The sequence below is a fragment of the Leiobunum rupestre genome, chromosome 11 (genome assembly GCF_980474605.1).
Source record: "Leiobunum rupestre chromosome 11, qqLeiRupe1.1.hap1, whole genome shotgun sequence".
Classification (NCBI taxonomy): domain Eukaryota; kingdom Metazoa; phylum Arthropoda; class Arachnida; order Opiliones; family Sclerosomatidae; genus Leiobunum; species Leiobunum rupestre.
Genome location: NC_143394.1, coordinates 35,351,733 through 35,369,372, shown reverse-complemented (window position 1 = coordinate 35,369,372; position 17,640 = coordinate 35,351,733). Strand labels below are relative to the sequence as shown.

General features: G+C 35.5%; 1 protein-coding gene across 10 annotated transcripts in view; it reads left to right on the top strand.

Moving 5' to 3' along the window:
- nab (NGFI-A-binding protein homolog) overlaps positions 1-9,368 on the top strand; it is a 145,261-nt gene extending 135,893 nt beyond the window's left edge. For all 10 annotated transcript variants that reach the window (XM_090162416.1, XM_090162417.1, XM_090162413.1 and 7 more), the window contains 3 exons: positions 398-603; positions 5,976-6,049; positions 6,482-9,368. In XM_090162416.1, the coding sequence (XP_090018542.1) occupies positions 398-603; positions 5,976-6,049; positions 6,482-7,890 (1,689 nt within the window). In that variant the 3' untranslated portion in view covers positions 7,891-9,368. The remainder of the gene's footprint in view (positions 1-397; positions 604-5,975; positions 6,050-6,481) is intronic.
- Positions 9,369-17,640: the final 8,272 nt, after the last annotated feature.

The window sequence follows — 17,640 nt, the reverse complement described above, 5'->3', positions numbered from 1 at the left end:
TCCTACAAAACTTTATACTGATGATGATAATAATAATAATAATAATCAGCTAGGCTAATACCAAAGGTACCACCTTAGGCCCAAGTCATACTGTTGAATTAGATATATCATTTAATAATTTAGTCCAGAATTTGATGTTAGATATAAATGAACATGTAGTTATTCGTGTTAAACAAACGAAATAATACCAATTTATTTATTTACACTTAGGGAGAATCTGCTTAGTCGATTTTCATCAATGCACCCATCCCAAAATCCGATCATAGTCATTATCCCTAATTATAAATAAATAAATAGTTTATATACCTTGTTAGTAACGTAAACAACCCCAATTTTAAACCGCGAACTTTGAGATAATGTCCCGTTTAAACTTAACCAATAAATTTGTGAATCATAGGAACGACTGGAAAATATTGTAGAACAATTGAAAGGGCTTGGTGGCCAACAGGAAGAGTTGAAGGCCCGTTTGCAACAAACCCGGGAATGCGGCAATTTCGGCGCCGTGGGACAAGTGCAACTGCAACTAGAACAGATCTCGACTCAACAGATGCAGCTCATCAACGAGCAAAGCGAGCTCAGCCGACAGATCCGAAGGCTAGACAGGTCAGAATGACACTTTCTGTTGACTTTCTTAACCGGTTGCCTGTCGACTTTTGGCTAGACCTTTTTTACGGTATACTGACCGTCCTTATTTATTCCGTGGTCGCCGGTTTAATTCCAGACGCTAGGAGGGGAAGGGGGCCAATGGGGGATAGAATTATCTTCCAACCCATCGAATTCCGGCAGCAGGGGCCAAAGCCTCCTTTAAGAACCACCTCTCTGGCTTCACGCCTCGCCGCTAATGTAACCCGACAAATACTAGCTTGGTCGAGTCGTCGAAAAGTATCAACCAAAAGTTTGCACTCTATCAGATCCTTCCTCTTTTTAGTCTTTTTCTTCTCACGGTGAAATTTTCTTGAGAAACTTGCAAATTCCTTTCACATTAGTTTAGCTTTTGCTCTAACGGAACTTTTTCGACTATACGCATCTTGTGGTCGCGACAACGAACTTTAACCAAGGGTGTATCCAGGATTTCATTTCGGGTGGGGTTTAAACTTTGCAACCCCTTTTTTGACCCGAACGCCACTTAGGCTTCACACCCTTCCCCTTTGATCCATTTGGGAGATGGTTTGGAACCCCAAAACAACTTGTTAAATACGCATGACGTCACGCCGCCATGTTGGTATTCTTATTTTCTAATTGTAAAAAGGATTGTGACGTAGTATCTACGTCATACTGCCAAGTCCCTATTATCGAGCTGATTAAGTAGTACACACAACCACCGTGAAAGAATTTGGCGCTGTATGCCATTTACAGGTAAAGATTGCGTGGACCAAGGCATAATTAAATCGCTTTTGTAATGAAAACTGACTCTTACTACGGCGAAATAATGACAAATTAATAAATAATCTAAAGGAACTTAAATCTGTTTAACGTTCTCAATCTTTTACATTTAATTGATTTCCAGTTTAGGAATTTCGAGTTTTTTCTCAAGACCACATTAAGCCTACTTACTAGAACATTCTTCGAAACAAAGTCGCATCTTTCCGATGGTAGATGGCGTTAGTGACTCCTTTTTCGCGTCGCTAGGAAAGAGTGACAGTTTGTTGCTAAGTGTAAAATAGAACGCTTTTGATTGGTTCTTTTTGCTCGGAAGAATGAAGCAGCCCGTTTATTAGTAGACTTTTTTTCTTTCGTCTCCGTAATCGGCTGCGCGCGCGCGTATTCTTTTAATTCGATTCGGAAGCGGGGAACGGCGCTCGTTGAATAGGCCGCCAATCATTCCCGCGTCTTTCGCGCCAAGCGACGCTAGCGACATCTGACTTGGGGCGGGAAAAACATTAGCCCGAACTTGATCAAGATTGGTCGGGAAATTTCGCAGGCGCGCGCGCTGCAGTTTGAACAGTAGGTTTCATCTTTTTTAGACAAATTCTTCACGCCCCCCCTCTCCGTTTTCTCTTCGCTTTTAGAAAAGTGACTTTGGGATGGGAGGCTATATATATATAAGCGTCTTTTTTCCCGCCACCTCCAACGCCACCCACTTATACGCTTCTAAATCGGCGCGTCCATCTCATTTGCATATGACTCGCGTCGTTTGGCTGCAAAAATTAATGACCAGTGACATTCGTCGTTCGCCCACCCACCACCAGAGGTCCTTTCTCTCTTTAGTTTTAGCTTTCTTTTCCGAAAGCATTCAGAGTTCATTACGACTCTTAAAAGCCCTTTTGGCTTCCCCGGAATAGGCTTAGCAAAATGAGCTTAAAAACAAGTCCGAGCCTCTCCATCCCCACCACGCCACTCTTCGGGCAAATCCTTATTTAGCCCATCCCGTACGACCCCCTCCTTCCACTAACCCGACACTAGAGTCGAGGGTGCATCGCCTCTAAGAACTACCCGCGTCTTCTTCGCATCCCATTTCGCGGTTCTTGTCCTCCGTCCTTTTTCCACTCTGTCACAGTATCTTCACTTACCCCTCACCCCCTCACTCCCCCCTCCCTCCGATCTTGGCGCGCCTAGCCCCATCTTTGGGCCATCGAAATCGACCAATTTCACGCTTCCGCTTAATCGAGATTTGGATTATTTCCTTTCTTACTATACGTAATAAGTCTTCATTTTCTCTCTACGAAAATAAACTTTTAGCTGTACACGGTTTCTTAGACGGATTAAAAATTTGAAACAATAAGAATTTAATGTACTTAGAGGCGGAATTGCGTGAAAATACTCGCTTTCTTTTAAATCTTTTGAGAAGGATTTTGGTCTGTTACATTCGCGTTACGATTAATCTCTCTTTTTCCAATTGATGATTCTTAAGAAACTACTGATTGAGTTTTGTAAATTCTGTTAAAAGTTTTGCTTGAATTAAATTTGGAGCGTACGGATCCAGGGGCTCGATTCTACAAGAAAATAGTCCTTAAGATAAAGCCTCTCCTTATAGCCGTAAGGACCAAAAATTATTCTTATATGGCTCGAATCGTATTTTAAAATGGCCGCCTTGGTAAATATTGAAATTTCATTTTTAGCTGCTATAGCGATTGTCAAAAAAGCACACCTAACAGCGATTTTCAGATAAGAAATAATATCATAATTATTTAATTAATAACTATTCTTTTTAAAATATTTGTTCATGTTAATTGAGGTACAGTGTAAAAGTATTAATTTTAAAAAGAAAAAAAGAATTACACGTGGAAGTATTTTTCAATTTTAAAAATATTTTATTCTAGCGTTTTTATTTTCTTAAAATTAATGCGTTTACTTTATAATAAAACCCATGGACAATAATAAGTTTACAAATATTTAAGGTATAGTGTATTTAACAGTAATTCCTCCTCTAATATCTCCTCTAAAATAATCGAACTTTGAGAATTTCATTATGCTCAATATTTTTTCATAATTTCATTTAATAATAATGAAACCTACTTTCTAGTAGAATACGAATTTTAACCCAAAAAAAATTAATGGTCCTTAGCTTATCCTTAAGAGCGAATTAAGGATTTGTCCTTAAGTTAGGAATTCTTTTTTTAAAGATAATTCTAGAATCGAACCCCAGGGTTACTAGATCAGGATACACTAATTACCTGATTGGTTTTATCATAAGTAACATGAGAACAATAAGTATGGCTCTTTTAGCCTTATCCGTGGATTTTATTTCCTGCTACCAACTTTCTTCGCCACTGACCAATATTTAAAAGGACTACCCAATCTATAATCTGGATATATATTAACTTTGCATTTTTGATAATTATGTAATTTTTTTGCAATAATTAATAATAGCTCTTTCTATAAAATAATATATACGCATAAATGTATAAAAAGTGTTATTTAATACTTCCGTGTAGAGGGTCTCGCGCGTTTTCGCGCGAGCTCAACAAAAACAAAAATATGCGCGCGCTCTCTAACTTTAACTGCACGATGAATCTAACGTAATCACCGTTACATTTCATTTTGAAAACTTTTTAAATTTCGCTAAGCCTTGCCCTTAACTGTGAAAGTGCTACCCGGGGTGTAATTTCACATTAATTTTTTTTAGACTTCCTCATGATATTGTTACAATACAATATTTAGAATCAATTAAAAGAGCGGTACGTCATTATAACGAATGTGTAAAATGTACCAAATAATGGAGAAGTTTCTTAAAAAAATTCCGATGAAAAGTCCTTTACATCTGTTTTTTTGGGGGGGGGGGGGGCTGCGTGTCAAAGGGTGCTTAGGGCTGGTGATGATGGTTCCGTGGTCCCGTCTTTAAATTTGAAGGCGCGCAATCGGCTTTAATTCCTTCCTCCCTATCGAATTCCTTATTTGATCATTAGCATATTTTAATTTATATTCCTAACATTGACCGAGGAAGTGATCTCGTCCCCTCTTCGTCCCCCCTCGTCTATCCCCATTTCGCCCCCCCCTCTATCCCCATTTCGCCTCCCCCCCCCCCTGTCAGAAGATCTCCGCTTTGCATATTCATGATGGGGCGTTTGCGTCTTCGCCCCATCACCCACGCCCCCCCTCTCACGCTCCGTCAAAATCCTTTGGCCCACCCTTTACCCCACGAATCTTCTTTTGGCATTATTCCTTTCCGCAGACCACAGTGACGCATTTTGGGTTTCTTCCCCACCCTGGCACACGTCGGAAATAACCATTTTCTTTTCAACGGGTCTTCCGAATTTCAGACGTACGTTTTAGAAAACGGAACGTCCCGAAAAAATCTTTACGACCCTTTTCACGTTTTGAATTGTCTAAATACGCGATTCGAAAAAGTTGTCTACGGTTATTGGCGGCGAAAAAAGAGAGACATTTTATTTGGTTCATTTGCTTCTACCCTGGCCCAAATTATACTAAATACTAAATGGCTGGGTACGTACGGAACGGGATAAGTTGGATAAATCACTGATCACTAAAATGAAAGGAAAAGGTTAAGGATAACTCTAGAATTTAAATGATTTTGTAAAAAGTCAGGGATAAGTGTGTGATTTAAATGAATTGGTAAAAAGTCAGGGATTTAAATTATTTACAAAAAGTCGGGGCTAAGTCGGAAATTAAATAATTTTGTAAAACTACAGAGATAAGTTGGGAATTTAAAATGTCAGGTATTTAAATACTTTTGTAAACAGTCAGGTATTTAAATACTTTTGTAAACAGTCAGGTATTTAAATACTTTTGTAAACAGTCATGGATTTAATTACTTTTGTAAAAATTCAGGAATAAGTGTGGGATTTAATAGAATTTGTAAAAATTCAGGAATAAGTGTGGGATTTAATAGAATTTGTAAAAATTCAGGGATAAGTGTGGGATTTAATAGAATTTGTAAAAATTCAGGGATAAGTGTGGGATTTAATAGAATTTGTAAAAAAGTCAGGGATACGTGTGTGATTTAATAGAATTTGTAAAAAGTCAGGAATAAATGTGGGATTTAATAGAATTTGTAAAAAGTCAGAGATAAGTGTGGGATTTAATAGAATTTGTAAAAAAGTCAGGGATCTAAATAATTTACAAAAAATCAGGGCTAAGTCGGGAATCTAAATAATTTTGTAAATCATGACGGATAAGTCGGAGATTTAAACAATTTTGTGAATCATGACGGATAAGTCGGAGATTTAAATAATTTTGTAAAAACTCAAAGGCAAGTAAGTTGAAAAATATCAGGGATATTTAGTAAACTAAACCAGGCATTACCTAAACATCTCGTAGCAAAGCCAATGAAAAATTAATAAAATATCTTATATAATGTTGGTACTTGGTGATATTCAAAATTGTTTTTGGTAGGAATACTACCAAAAACGGCCAGGGATATTGGGACACAACTTGGAAAATTCAGGGTTTTTAAGATCGGAAATGTTCCTACGAACCCCGAATGGATATAGATAACAAAATTGACTTAAAAATGTATTAACGTTTCGACCCATGTTTTTTTTTTTGTATTTTCAATGTCTCGCTTGGACACTCAGGTATGTCTCTGGAAAGGGCTACGGAAGACTCTCTACTTGTTCCGAGCCGGAGAAAATGGACACTGACGATACAGGTTTGTGCGGAATATTTGTCATCGATCCTCTATCCCGGCATGCTTTGGTTTGGGTTCCTTTTTTGAAGAAAAACCGATGGCCCATTGAAAAGGCTTTTTTCAATGAGCGACTGGTTGAAGTGGATTGTTGTAGTATCGTCCCTAATGTCCTGTTCCCCTTGCTTGATTGTAGAAAGCTTCGGGCGTTGCCCCGAGGCGCACCGTTCTAGCTGTTGTTTAAAGCACCTGCTCGCTTCCTCCTCTCGAAATAAGCATTACAACTCGGATTAAATTTAATTCTTTTTCCTCTCGTATCCCTTTCCTCTACTTGGTTTCCACTTAAAATTCTTCTCGGACCTGTTTTGCGTTTGGTGTATTAACTCTTCTCGCTCTCGAATCATTCGGCTCTCTTGGCGCTTACCCATTTTTGGCTGTTCTCCGTGTGTACCTCAGACTCTCAGTTCTCGGCCTACAGCAACACTTCGTCTCCGACTCTGAGTCACGACGCTCACGACTCGCCGTCGCAGGATTCCAACCATTCGGCGTCGGCGTCTCTGCAAGCTTCCGGTCTGGGAGGTCACCCTTCCGGCGGAGTGGGCGTGGCTTCTTCCGCGTCCAACGTCAACAACGTCAACAACGCCAACAACAGCAACAGCGGCTCGTGTCCCACCTCGATGTCGATGGGACCCTGCACCACTTCGGACATGTATTCGGCCATGAAGCTGGTCTCGTCGACGGCCTTGAAAAAGGGCAACGTGCAGATTACCAAACAACTGGTCCAGGAGACTCTGATGGACGAAGGGCTCCGCGTGGTTAAGGAGTTGGCCAACCAAATCAAACAGGAGACGGCCGCCATGGACGCCAGGGCCAACGAGGCCAGGTCGGAATCCGGGGGCCACAGCCGACCGGAATCCAGGATGGACTCGAGGCTCGATTGCCGCGTCGACGGTCGCCTGGACTCGAGGATGGACGGAGGAATGGGCCGCTTGGATGGCCGGCCAGATTCCAGAATGGACGCTCGACCGGATTCCAGGCTGGACTGCAGACCCGACTCTAGGATGGACGGTCGGCCCGACTCTAGGATGGACTGCCGCTCGGACTCTAGAATGGACGGAAGGCCTGATTCGAGGATGGACAATCGACCCGACTCCAGGTCGATGGACTGCAGGATAGATTCGAGGAACTTGGACATTCGTTTTCAACCGCCTTGTCGGCCCCCGACGGACGTTCTGGGTATGGGCGGCGGGCACGGAAACGGTAGCGTGGGCGGCCACCATCCAGGGATGGGCACGGGCCGACCTCGAGGGCGACCGCCGACGCTGGATCGGGACTACAACAAAATGTCTTCGTCTTCGATGGTGGCGCCCCCGCCTTGTTCGACCCCTTCGGCCTCCTTGATGGGCGGCAACTCCTCGGCCCACGGCCTGGTCACTAACTCCATGATGTCGCCGACTTCTTCGTCCGCCGTGTCGCCCGTTTTAGGGTCGCCCAACGGCCATAGCCCGGTGACGCTCAACGGCCCCAGCAACGGCCCGGGCGGCGGCATGGGCGGCGGGATGACGTCGTCTTCGCCGGTGACGGCCAACGGCCTGCCTCCCGACTGCTCGCTGCCCGACGGCACCGAACTGCACGCGCACCCGATGCACGCGACAGGCCACCACAACCACCACTCCGTGTCCTCGCACCACGGTGGCTCCCCGGGGGTCTCGTCTTCCGGAAGCGGAAACTACGTGGGAATGGGCGGCGGCGACTCGAAGAGCCCCGAAGACAGCTTAAACGCCTTGCTGGCCATGTCGCAAAAGGGCATCAAGCAAGAGCCCACCTCGCCCACGTCCTCTTCGTCCGGAATCAAGCTCGACTGATATTCGTACGATCCCGATCAACAAGCGTTCGACCCGAAACGACCCTTCGTTTACTAGTTCCGCCATCTATCTTTCTATCAATCTCGACAAAAATTCCAAAAACCAACGCGACTCGGCGTCGGAAAATTTTCAACAAAAAATAAAAAGTCGCTGGAATATTAAAAGGTTTTTGTTGGATGGTCTATCAAAAGAACGCGAACGAAGAGTCTTCTTTCTAAATCGATTTATTGTTGAACATAAGTAAGGGATCACTGATGAAATTCAAATATATATATAAATATATTCCAAACTCAACCGCGTTTCCAGTTCGTGAATATCAACGCGTAGTGTGTGTTCGAGAGACACTTAATTTACTTCTGACACCACCGCACCGATATTTCGCGTTCTTATATACATCCAAAATTTGGATTTATATAACAAAAAAAAAGGTTTGCGCTCGTAAACAAAATATATTTAAATGAATATAAGAAAAATCGGAAATCAAATTACCGATCTTAGAATTTTGCCAAAATAATAAAAAAAAAGAAAAAATTAAGAGATCTCCCGAGAATCTTAAAAACTGACGATATAATTATTTAAAAAAAAGCCAAGATTATAAACAAAAGATAATTAAATTGATAATCTAGCTTGATATTTAAAAAAACTCTTCGACAGAGGTTTAAAACTTTTTTCGCTTGTTATGTAATGATAATATAAAAATTTGACTCTCTGCGAGTGGAGGTAATTTATATATAAAAAAGACGTTGACGTAAAGATAATTTACGTGACGGATAGGTGGAGCTCAAGACGTGACGTCCCAAAAATGCGTCACGTCATCATATGGTAGGCCTTCAAACCTCTTCCCCGCATTTATACTTTGACTAATCGAACCTCTTTATACTTTTAATTTACCATTTTATATCGTTAAAAAATCGTTATTTCATCAACCTCTCTCCTCCTGTTATCTTTCATTTCTCTTCTAATTTTTTAAGATCGACTTTATATGATATAAATATGATAAGATGGCGGATAAAGTGTAATATCACGAAAAATAATAGACTAGTTAGGCTTACGAGTACAATTAAATTGCCATTGTTTGAAATAAACGAAATAGGAGAGAGAGAGCATTGACGCGCGCCGTTTACTTTGTACCAAAAGAGATGAAATGTTTGTAGAAAAATGGGTTAAATTATTTAAGAAGAAAATTATTAATGAAATCGGTAAGAAAATAAGTTCATAGTTATAATAAAGCAGCTGAAACAACCGAATGTGCAATAAAGTAAAGGTACACTCACTTAAAGAAATTATTCGATCATCTTGAATTCAAAATCATTTCTATCGTCAAAATTTAATTCGAAACCAAATTTACGATTTAAACCCTTATACTTTACAGAAAAAAAACCTTAAGGTCGATTTTGTAATATAATACATTTTCTTCGTAGTACATTTTAAAAAAAATATTATTTATTTTTATTTTAAAGCTATATTAAACCACCGTTGATTATTATACACAATTGATTGACAATTTTTAAAATGTCATTAAACTTTGGCTGAAAGCTCTATGTTTGTCAGTTTTCTTATATTTACGAAAAAAATATAATTTTTAAATAAAATCGAACTGAAAGTTCGTTTAATTTATAAAGGATTATTATTTTTATTATTACTTATATAGTCGCCCTTTTTTTAGTTATTTCATAACTAGTAAAATAAAAGTTATAGCTTAGCTAAAACTTAAGTCATTTTTTGTTAAAATAATTATAATAAATCGATCGGTGGTTTGTCGTTTAACGATGCGAAAATAATTTTTCAACACTCGTACTTCGAAGAAAATATATTTTATTACGGACATAAATAAACGTTTTTTTTAAGTGAGAAAAGTACATGTAGAACCAAAGATTTTTCCCCAAAACAGTTTTTGCGTGTTATAGTAATAATGAAGTTAAGTTTTATTGAAATTAGGGAGAATTGTTAAGAAAAAAAAATATTACAACCTTTTTATTCGAGGGGTAATATTTTTTTTAAAAATATAGACTTTTGGAAGCAGTCATTTTTTTGTAAAAGTTTGTTTACATAGAACCCCTATTTCAATTGACAAAGTTAATGGCATATATCAACACAAACCGGTTTATTATTAATTGAAAGTATTCGATAAAAGTATAAAAATTGTCACTTGGTACTGATGCCCGTAAAAACAATTTCCAAAAGCTCGCTTCGTGTTTTTGTACAGCTTAGAACATTTTTCTCGCTTTCAAGGTTTAATTTTTCGTAACAATTTATCTTGGCTCCGCGCTGTCTGTCTTTATAAATATTCGCGTAAATTATTTCTTAATTTCTCAACACCAAAATTGCGTAAAATATTCGTAAAAAAATGTAAATTTGCATAAAACGTCTTACGCTACAGCTAGAAATATAAAGTCATCTGAAAAACACGTATTCACCCTAAATGTTTAATTAATACCATCCCTAAAAATTATAATTCTCGATTTGACCCTATAATACGAAGGCGATTTATTTTAACCAATCATTGAGGGGGAGATGATTACGTCATAGTCCGATGGAAAAAAGCGTTTTTTTCGAGACTAAAAATAAAATTAAAAAAAAAACACTCGATTGAGAAGAAAAAATTTGAGTATGGAAAAATTAAACTGTGATAACAATAACATCATTATGTATATCCAAAAAATAATAAACAAATAAACCCCGAAAAATAATCAAAATTCTACTAATAATGATATATTTTGGTGAATTTAAAAAAACAAATTTGTATGTCCTAAACGTATGCATTCTATTCTTACTCTATAAATAAGTCATGCTGATGCAAAAATGTCTCAAAAAAAGGTGTTATAGTTATTAAGAAAGTGAAAAAAGGCTATTATCCTCTCCCCCCTCTCAAAAACATATTTCGCTGGTCAAAAAAATCAAGAATATTGTTAACATTTAGAAAATAGGCATATTATGACTGTGGCAAGAATTATAACCCCCATACACCCCTCCATTACAAAAAAAATGATATTTCAAAAATATTTAAAAAAAAACAATTTTCCAAATACAGTTTAGAAATATCGTGAAAAAAGTATGGTAGAAAAAAATAAACGTTTTATACAAGTGTGAAAAACATTTTTTCAGAAAAAAAATACAAAAAACAATGATTTTGTCCGTTGTATTTAGCTATAATGTAAGAAAAACAAACGCTTAGAAAAATCGTTCTTTTTTTCGCGATACAAAAAAGCTACGATATTAATATACAGGAAAAAAAACCCAAAATGGCGGCTTAACTTTTTACTGATGTATAAAATGTAGAAAAATTTATTGGAACATTTTTTTTTTAATTTATTGGGGGTATGAAACAAAATATACGAAAATTTGGACTTCATAACTTGTCCCATGGCCTGCTTCGGTATTTTTTAATTTTCGCTGCGCCAAATGTGATATAACGTCTCTAATTAACGTTTCTTAAACATAAGCTTTTCGCGTTTGGAACGAAAACATTTACTGATTGTGAACATCTATTCTTTCTTTTAAATATTGTTAATTTTTACACAATCCGGCGTCCAAGAAAATTAAACAAGTGTTCGTAAAAACAAAATGTACATAAAAAAGCGATTTTCCAAAAAAAAATTACAGGCTAACTACATTTTAAACATAAAGCTTGCACTTAAAAAATAGTATTCAAATCATAAAATGGGAGTTTCATAAGTTAAAATTAATTAATTACACCCCGCAGTTGACGTTAACGCCACCTAGTGGGAAAATAAAAATGGATAGGGAAAAATGTGACCGCGAAACGAATTAGGTGGCGTTCTCTTATTTCAAACAGTTAATTAATTTTTCAAATTTCAATTGTAACCGTTAAAAAAACAGCCATATTTTATCGGATCTGGAGAAAACAAAATACAGTTGATTTTTAAGTGCCAAGATAATAAATAAAGCGGTAGATTTCACATTAATCTGCTCTACAAACAGTTTTAAACTACTATTCACGATAAAAAAAACAATAGAAGTTGGATAAATCCCCATGACTAGTTGAATATAAAGTCAGAATGTCAGTGTTAAGCTTAACATAAAAAACAATAAAAAACAGTACCAGTCATAGTTTTTAGGATTTTCAAAACCAAAAAAAATCTCCGCTGTACTTTGCCGTATAGCATAAAAAATGATAGATTAATAATAATAAAAAAGATATATATAACGATAGTTTCAAAAAACCGGTTGTTTGAAGTATTCCCCCTAAAAACCCCTTGGCTGAAAAACCCCTTCAAAAGGGGATGTGTTCGTCTATATAATAATACAAAATACAATTCTAGCAGGAAGAAAAGTCTCTCCCCTGGTTCTGCATGCCTGTTCAAGCCGTTGGTATAAAGTTACCCTCCAATATAAAACAAAAGTCGTGTAGCCCATGTTACCCTAAAAAAACTACAAATTTATTATAAGTGGTATAACTTTTTCAGAAATACTTGAATTTTTCAGATAATAACTAAAAACAGTAGTACAGGTCAGAAAATATCAAATTTTCACATTTCAAACAGTGCTATATCACATTTTTTCTTCAGTTAAAGGGAAAATTACTCCTTTTAATATCGATTACGATTTGGGAGGAAAACTACTAAAGTGTAGTTGGAAAACTACTAAAGTGTAGTTGGAAAACTACTAAAGTGTAGTTGGAAAACTACTAAAGTGTAGTTGGAAAACTACTATAGTGTAGTTGGAAAACAACCTCAGTCTCGAGGAATGGATCAAATTAGACCGATTAAAGAGGGGTAAACTATCTAGACGGTAGTCGGTTTTCGTAGTTAGGAATACTACCAAAATAATAATAACGTTCACTAGGTGTAATTTTCCCTTTAAAAGATAGTTCGTAAAAATCTATATATAATGTTTCTATATTTCAATATATATTGTTCTCCGGTCTTAACCACAGATAAACAACATTTCTGGATATAATACAAATTGTATCTTCGTACGAAACATCAACACAAACCCTCGCAGTGTCAATTACCGACCTTCAACGTGTCCGTATTTGACTTCAATAGATTACTCGAAATAACAAAATGTCACATTTTAAATCCATTTATTCGTGTTTTTAAACATATTATTACTATTATTATAATTATTATTATTACCATTATTTTTTATTCATAATTTTTATGGGTATTTAGGCACTAAACTATAGAAAAGTAATTCTTGCCTACCCCCCCCCCCTATACTGCCTTCGAAATCGCCGTTTCAACCCTATTCAGATTCTTAACACTATACATCTGTAATTTCCCCACCCTCCCAACTCATCTCGTCAAACGTCCCTGACAATACAATATTTAAAATACAACACTTGGAAAAAAAATTGGCCAAATTCACGAAGACTTTATATTTATGTGCGAAAAAAAATAAAAAAATATTTTTCTTGATTCGATAGAATGGGGATACTAAAAGATACGTATAAAAAATTAAAATGTTTTTAATTTGTCAAATATTTTATTTATGAAATAATACGAAAATTCCAACTTGGTGCTGTTCGCATTTACATTTGCTCATAAAGATAAAAATGGTGTCTAAAGAAATAAGAAAAAATTCAAAATGAAAATTAATGGGAAAAGGATAGTGAATATTTCTGCCTCCCCCTCCGTCTCCAAACGCTCGCGACAATATTCAATTTCAGTTTAAACATAAATTTTTCACTTCCATAATCTTCGATACGTACAGGTGTAACTTTGTCATTCGTTCTGGTAATTTGAATTTGTAATTATTATTATCATTTATCGTACTTGAGTTAATAATTATTTACCATTGTTCAAGATCATTAATTTTTAACGGAGATAGAAAATAGTTTAGTATATTTAACAATTAATTTAAATTTATCTTTGAGCTTGAAAAGATTGCGTATTTATTTTACCAATATTTTTAAAATATTTGAAGCATCTACAATTTGTAAAATCCAAGCTCTAATTATTTTATTCATTCAAGCTCTAGGAAAATTGAGCGTAGTTTTTCCTGAACATCCCTATGAAATCTTTCCGGAACCAATGTCAAAGTGTCACCGTGTACCTTACCATTTGTTATTTGAATATGCCATACAAATAGATGTTAGATATTAAATAAATCCCGTATCATTTTTTTGTTTGTTAATCAACCATATATGAAATCAACCATATGTACATCCATAACACAACAGTTTTTAATTATTTTTTAAGTTAAGCGGTCATATTTAACAGTAAATAAAACGGTTTACAATAACAAATAAAATCCACGCTACACCACAGAAAATACAGATAATTGAAACAATTTATTATTAAATCCCTCATCCCTTAATTCACGAAGACTCGAAGATAATCACCCGAAATAGAGACGTTAACAAACAAGCAATTTTTCTAGTCGTTCCATATTTGTTTTAAAAAAAATTGGTTCTTGTAAAAAAAAATGAAATTTGAACGCAACAGTAATCCACTAATTGGCCTTAATTATCAAAAATGGGTGCTGTGTATTTGTCCCATAATTAGATGCGTTTTTAATATTTCTTCGTACACGCCTATCGCGAGACCCTGTATCACACCATAAACTTAGAAAACGGAAAAAGACGAAAGCTCTGTTTTAGCTTAATATGATATATATATAATTGGGGTTTCGGTTTATACTGGCAAAATAGCGTAAAATTAAACATTCCAGCTAATTATCCCGCTTTAATTAATAAAAAAATTATAGTACAATTAATTATTGTTCAAATAATTAATTAATTCCAATATTATAATTCGCTCAAATTAATTTTAATTTCGCGCTTTGCACGATTGTTTTTATTTTAAGGGGAAATATTTCTTAAATTTAAAGGAAATTATAAAGAAATGTGCTTAAAATTGCTCATATTAAGAAAAAAATAAATAAAAAGCTTAAAATTAGGCTTGCATATCGCTTTTTTATATTAAAATAAAATAAAATGAGAAAATCGAAACGCCGTGTTAAAAAAACACGAGCGTTCGTTTTTGGTTTTATTAAAAAATAATAAAAATAAATTTAAAAAAACCCCAAAAAATGTTTATATATTATACTAGAATTAAAGAAAAAGGGTATTGGGGTATTAAAAAAAACGATTGATAAAAAAGGATTAAAAATTGTAAAAAAAAATATTAATAAAAACAGAGAAAATATTGTCTGACTATGTGCACTTCCATAATGCTGTGATATACCATTTTCAATGTTTTTAAACGGTTTTAAAAACCGTCAAATGGAGAAAAAAATTTAAACCACGAGAAAAAAATGACAAAAATGTTACACCTTAAACAAAAAAAACGTGGAAGTCAGATTAAAAAAACCGTGTGCGTGTATGTTTTTTCTCAGAAAAAAGTTTTTTTTTAATTATAAAATTTTCTCGTGTGTTTTATTCCAAACAAAACAAAAAAAACATTTAATTGTGCGTGTGAAGGTGGAGAATTAAAACACTAGCGTTTAAACCGTGACAAAAAAAAACTGTTATAAAAAATATGCCGTGAATTTTTATTTTGAAAATTATAATTTTCACCCTCCCTCTTTGGAAAAAAAATATATATACATAAACAGAAAAAAAAACATGTATTTTGGTTTCGTTTCTTCAAAAAAAATGATATTAGCGGGGATAAATTTCTCCCTAAAACAAGAAATATCCCTGGACCCTGCCCATTTCCCTGTTCACCCTTCCTCACAACTTCACATGGTACCCTAACACGTGGAATATGTGTGAAGGTTCTGGAAAAAAAAACTGAATTAACAAAAAACCCAAAATTGAAAAAGTGTGGTTAACTGTAGACGAAAGAAACAAACAAAATCACCGTGATGATGATTTAAATAAAAGTTGATATAGCCAAAATGTCTTTTCCTGGATTGCTTTTACGTTTACTTCCTACTTTATTAGGCACACGGAGAGGCTTACACTGACGTCACGAACTCGCTCATTCTAATTGGAACCACAGTTCAAACAGTTAGATGAAATGCGAACAAGACTTGTCTCTCTTGTTTATAAATGAGAACTGGAGAAAATGCAAAGCTATTTAATTTATTTAGCAATGAAGTCGACGGAAAATATGGTGAACCTTTGCAGGGTTGCCACAGTCGGGGAATTTTAAGAAATAGTAAAAAAAGTCGGGAAATTTATAAATCAGTCTAAAAGTCAGGGAATATTAAGAAATAGTTCTAAAATTAAGAAATTTTAAGAAATAGTATCAAAGTCAGGGAATTTTAAGAAATAGTACCAAAATTAAGAAATTTTAAGAAATACTATCAAAGTCAGGGAATTTTAAGAAATAGTATCAAAGTCAGGGAATTTTAAGAAATAGTATCAAAGTCAGGGAATTTTAAGAAATATTTCCAAAGTCAGGGAATTTTAAAAAATAGTATCAATGTCATGGAATTTTAAAAAATAGTATCAATGTCATGGAATTTTAAAAAATAGTATCAATGTCAGGGAATTTTAAGAAATAGTTATCAATGTCAGGGAATTTAAAAAAATGATACCACCGTCAGGGATTTTGAAAATCAGTCTAAAAGTCAGGGAATTTTGAAAATGAGTCTAACAAGATGTCACGGACATTTAAGTACACACAATGTATTAAATATAATTTAAATTTTAAATTTAAATTAGAAAAAAATGTGTATCTTGTACAAGAATTTTATCTAAAATGAATTTTTTGAGATACCTGGTTTAATGGTTTTAGAAACGCGAACCCATTGATATTATTTACTTTTTAGACAAACCGAATATTTCGAGTTACCTGGTTTCGGAAATAAGGTGGCGAAACTCGAACACGTTGTTTTTTTTAATTTTTAGACAAACTAAACTTTTCGACTTACCTGGTTTTGGAAATAAGCTAGCGGAACGCAAACCCGTTGATATTATTTAATTTTTAGACAAAACGAATTTTTCGAGCTACCTCAGTTAAATCAAATTAATTTTTAGACAAACCGAACATTTCGAGTTACCGGGTTTTGGAAATTTATAAGGTTAATGTTTTTTGGAGTTAGATGGCGCCTGTATCAATTGGTACGGAATTCAAATATCACAATAGTGCGTATCTCACTTAAAATTAAATTTTTTTTAATGCAATCTAGGAGTAGCGAACACAACACCCCCACGCAAAGATAACGCAACTAGCCTTTAAAAACGCTAACGCAATGTTGTGTACAACTTTTATTTGACGAACCTTTACGCGGAACGTTTTACGGACTATTTCCGAATTTTCCTTTTCCAACGGAAGCAGGCGCTAAAGCGTCTAACCAATGAAAAATGCACGACTTTTTACTGGTTGCGTTATCCTTGTGTGTGGTGCTGTGTTTGTTGCTCATAGGTGCAACCGTAAACGTAGTTCCAAAATTATCAGCACTAACTAAAAATAAAATTTTCAACCAATTCGATATTAATTTTAAAAAAAGTATGTAGATTTAAAGTCGGAAATCGCCTAAAAACACTAAAATGGGAAAATGACCAATTTGTGAGCCCCCTAGCGCCAAAATTAATATTGGGCTATTGAGGATCTGTATATAATTGACCCTTCTAGACCTAATTGTTGAAGATCAACATGTGTACGTGATCTTAGTACACACAAATGCCTTAGGATTGTGTGCAAAAATCAGGGAATTTTCAGAAATAGAACGAAAGTAAAGGAATCTACTTTTGATTGCAAATGGAAAACGTTTACTAAAGTAAGTACTCGTAGTATGCTATTGGGAACGATGATAACATTACGGCAATAGCAATAGCTTTACATCGAATTTCGATATTTAACTAAAAGTTTTTACTCTGGAGGAATTAACGCA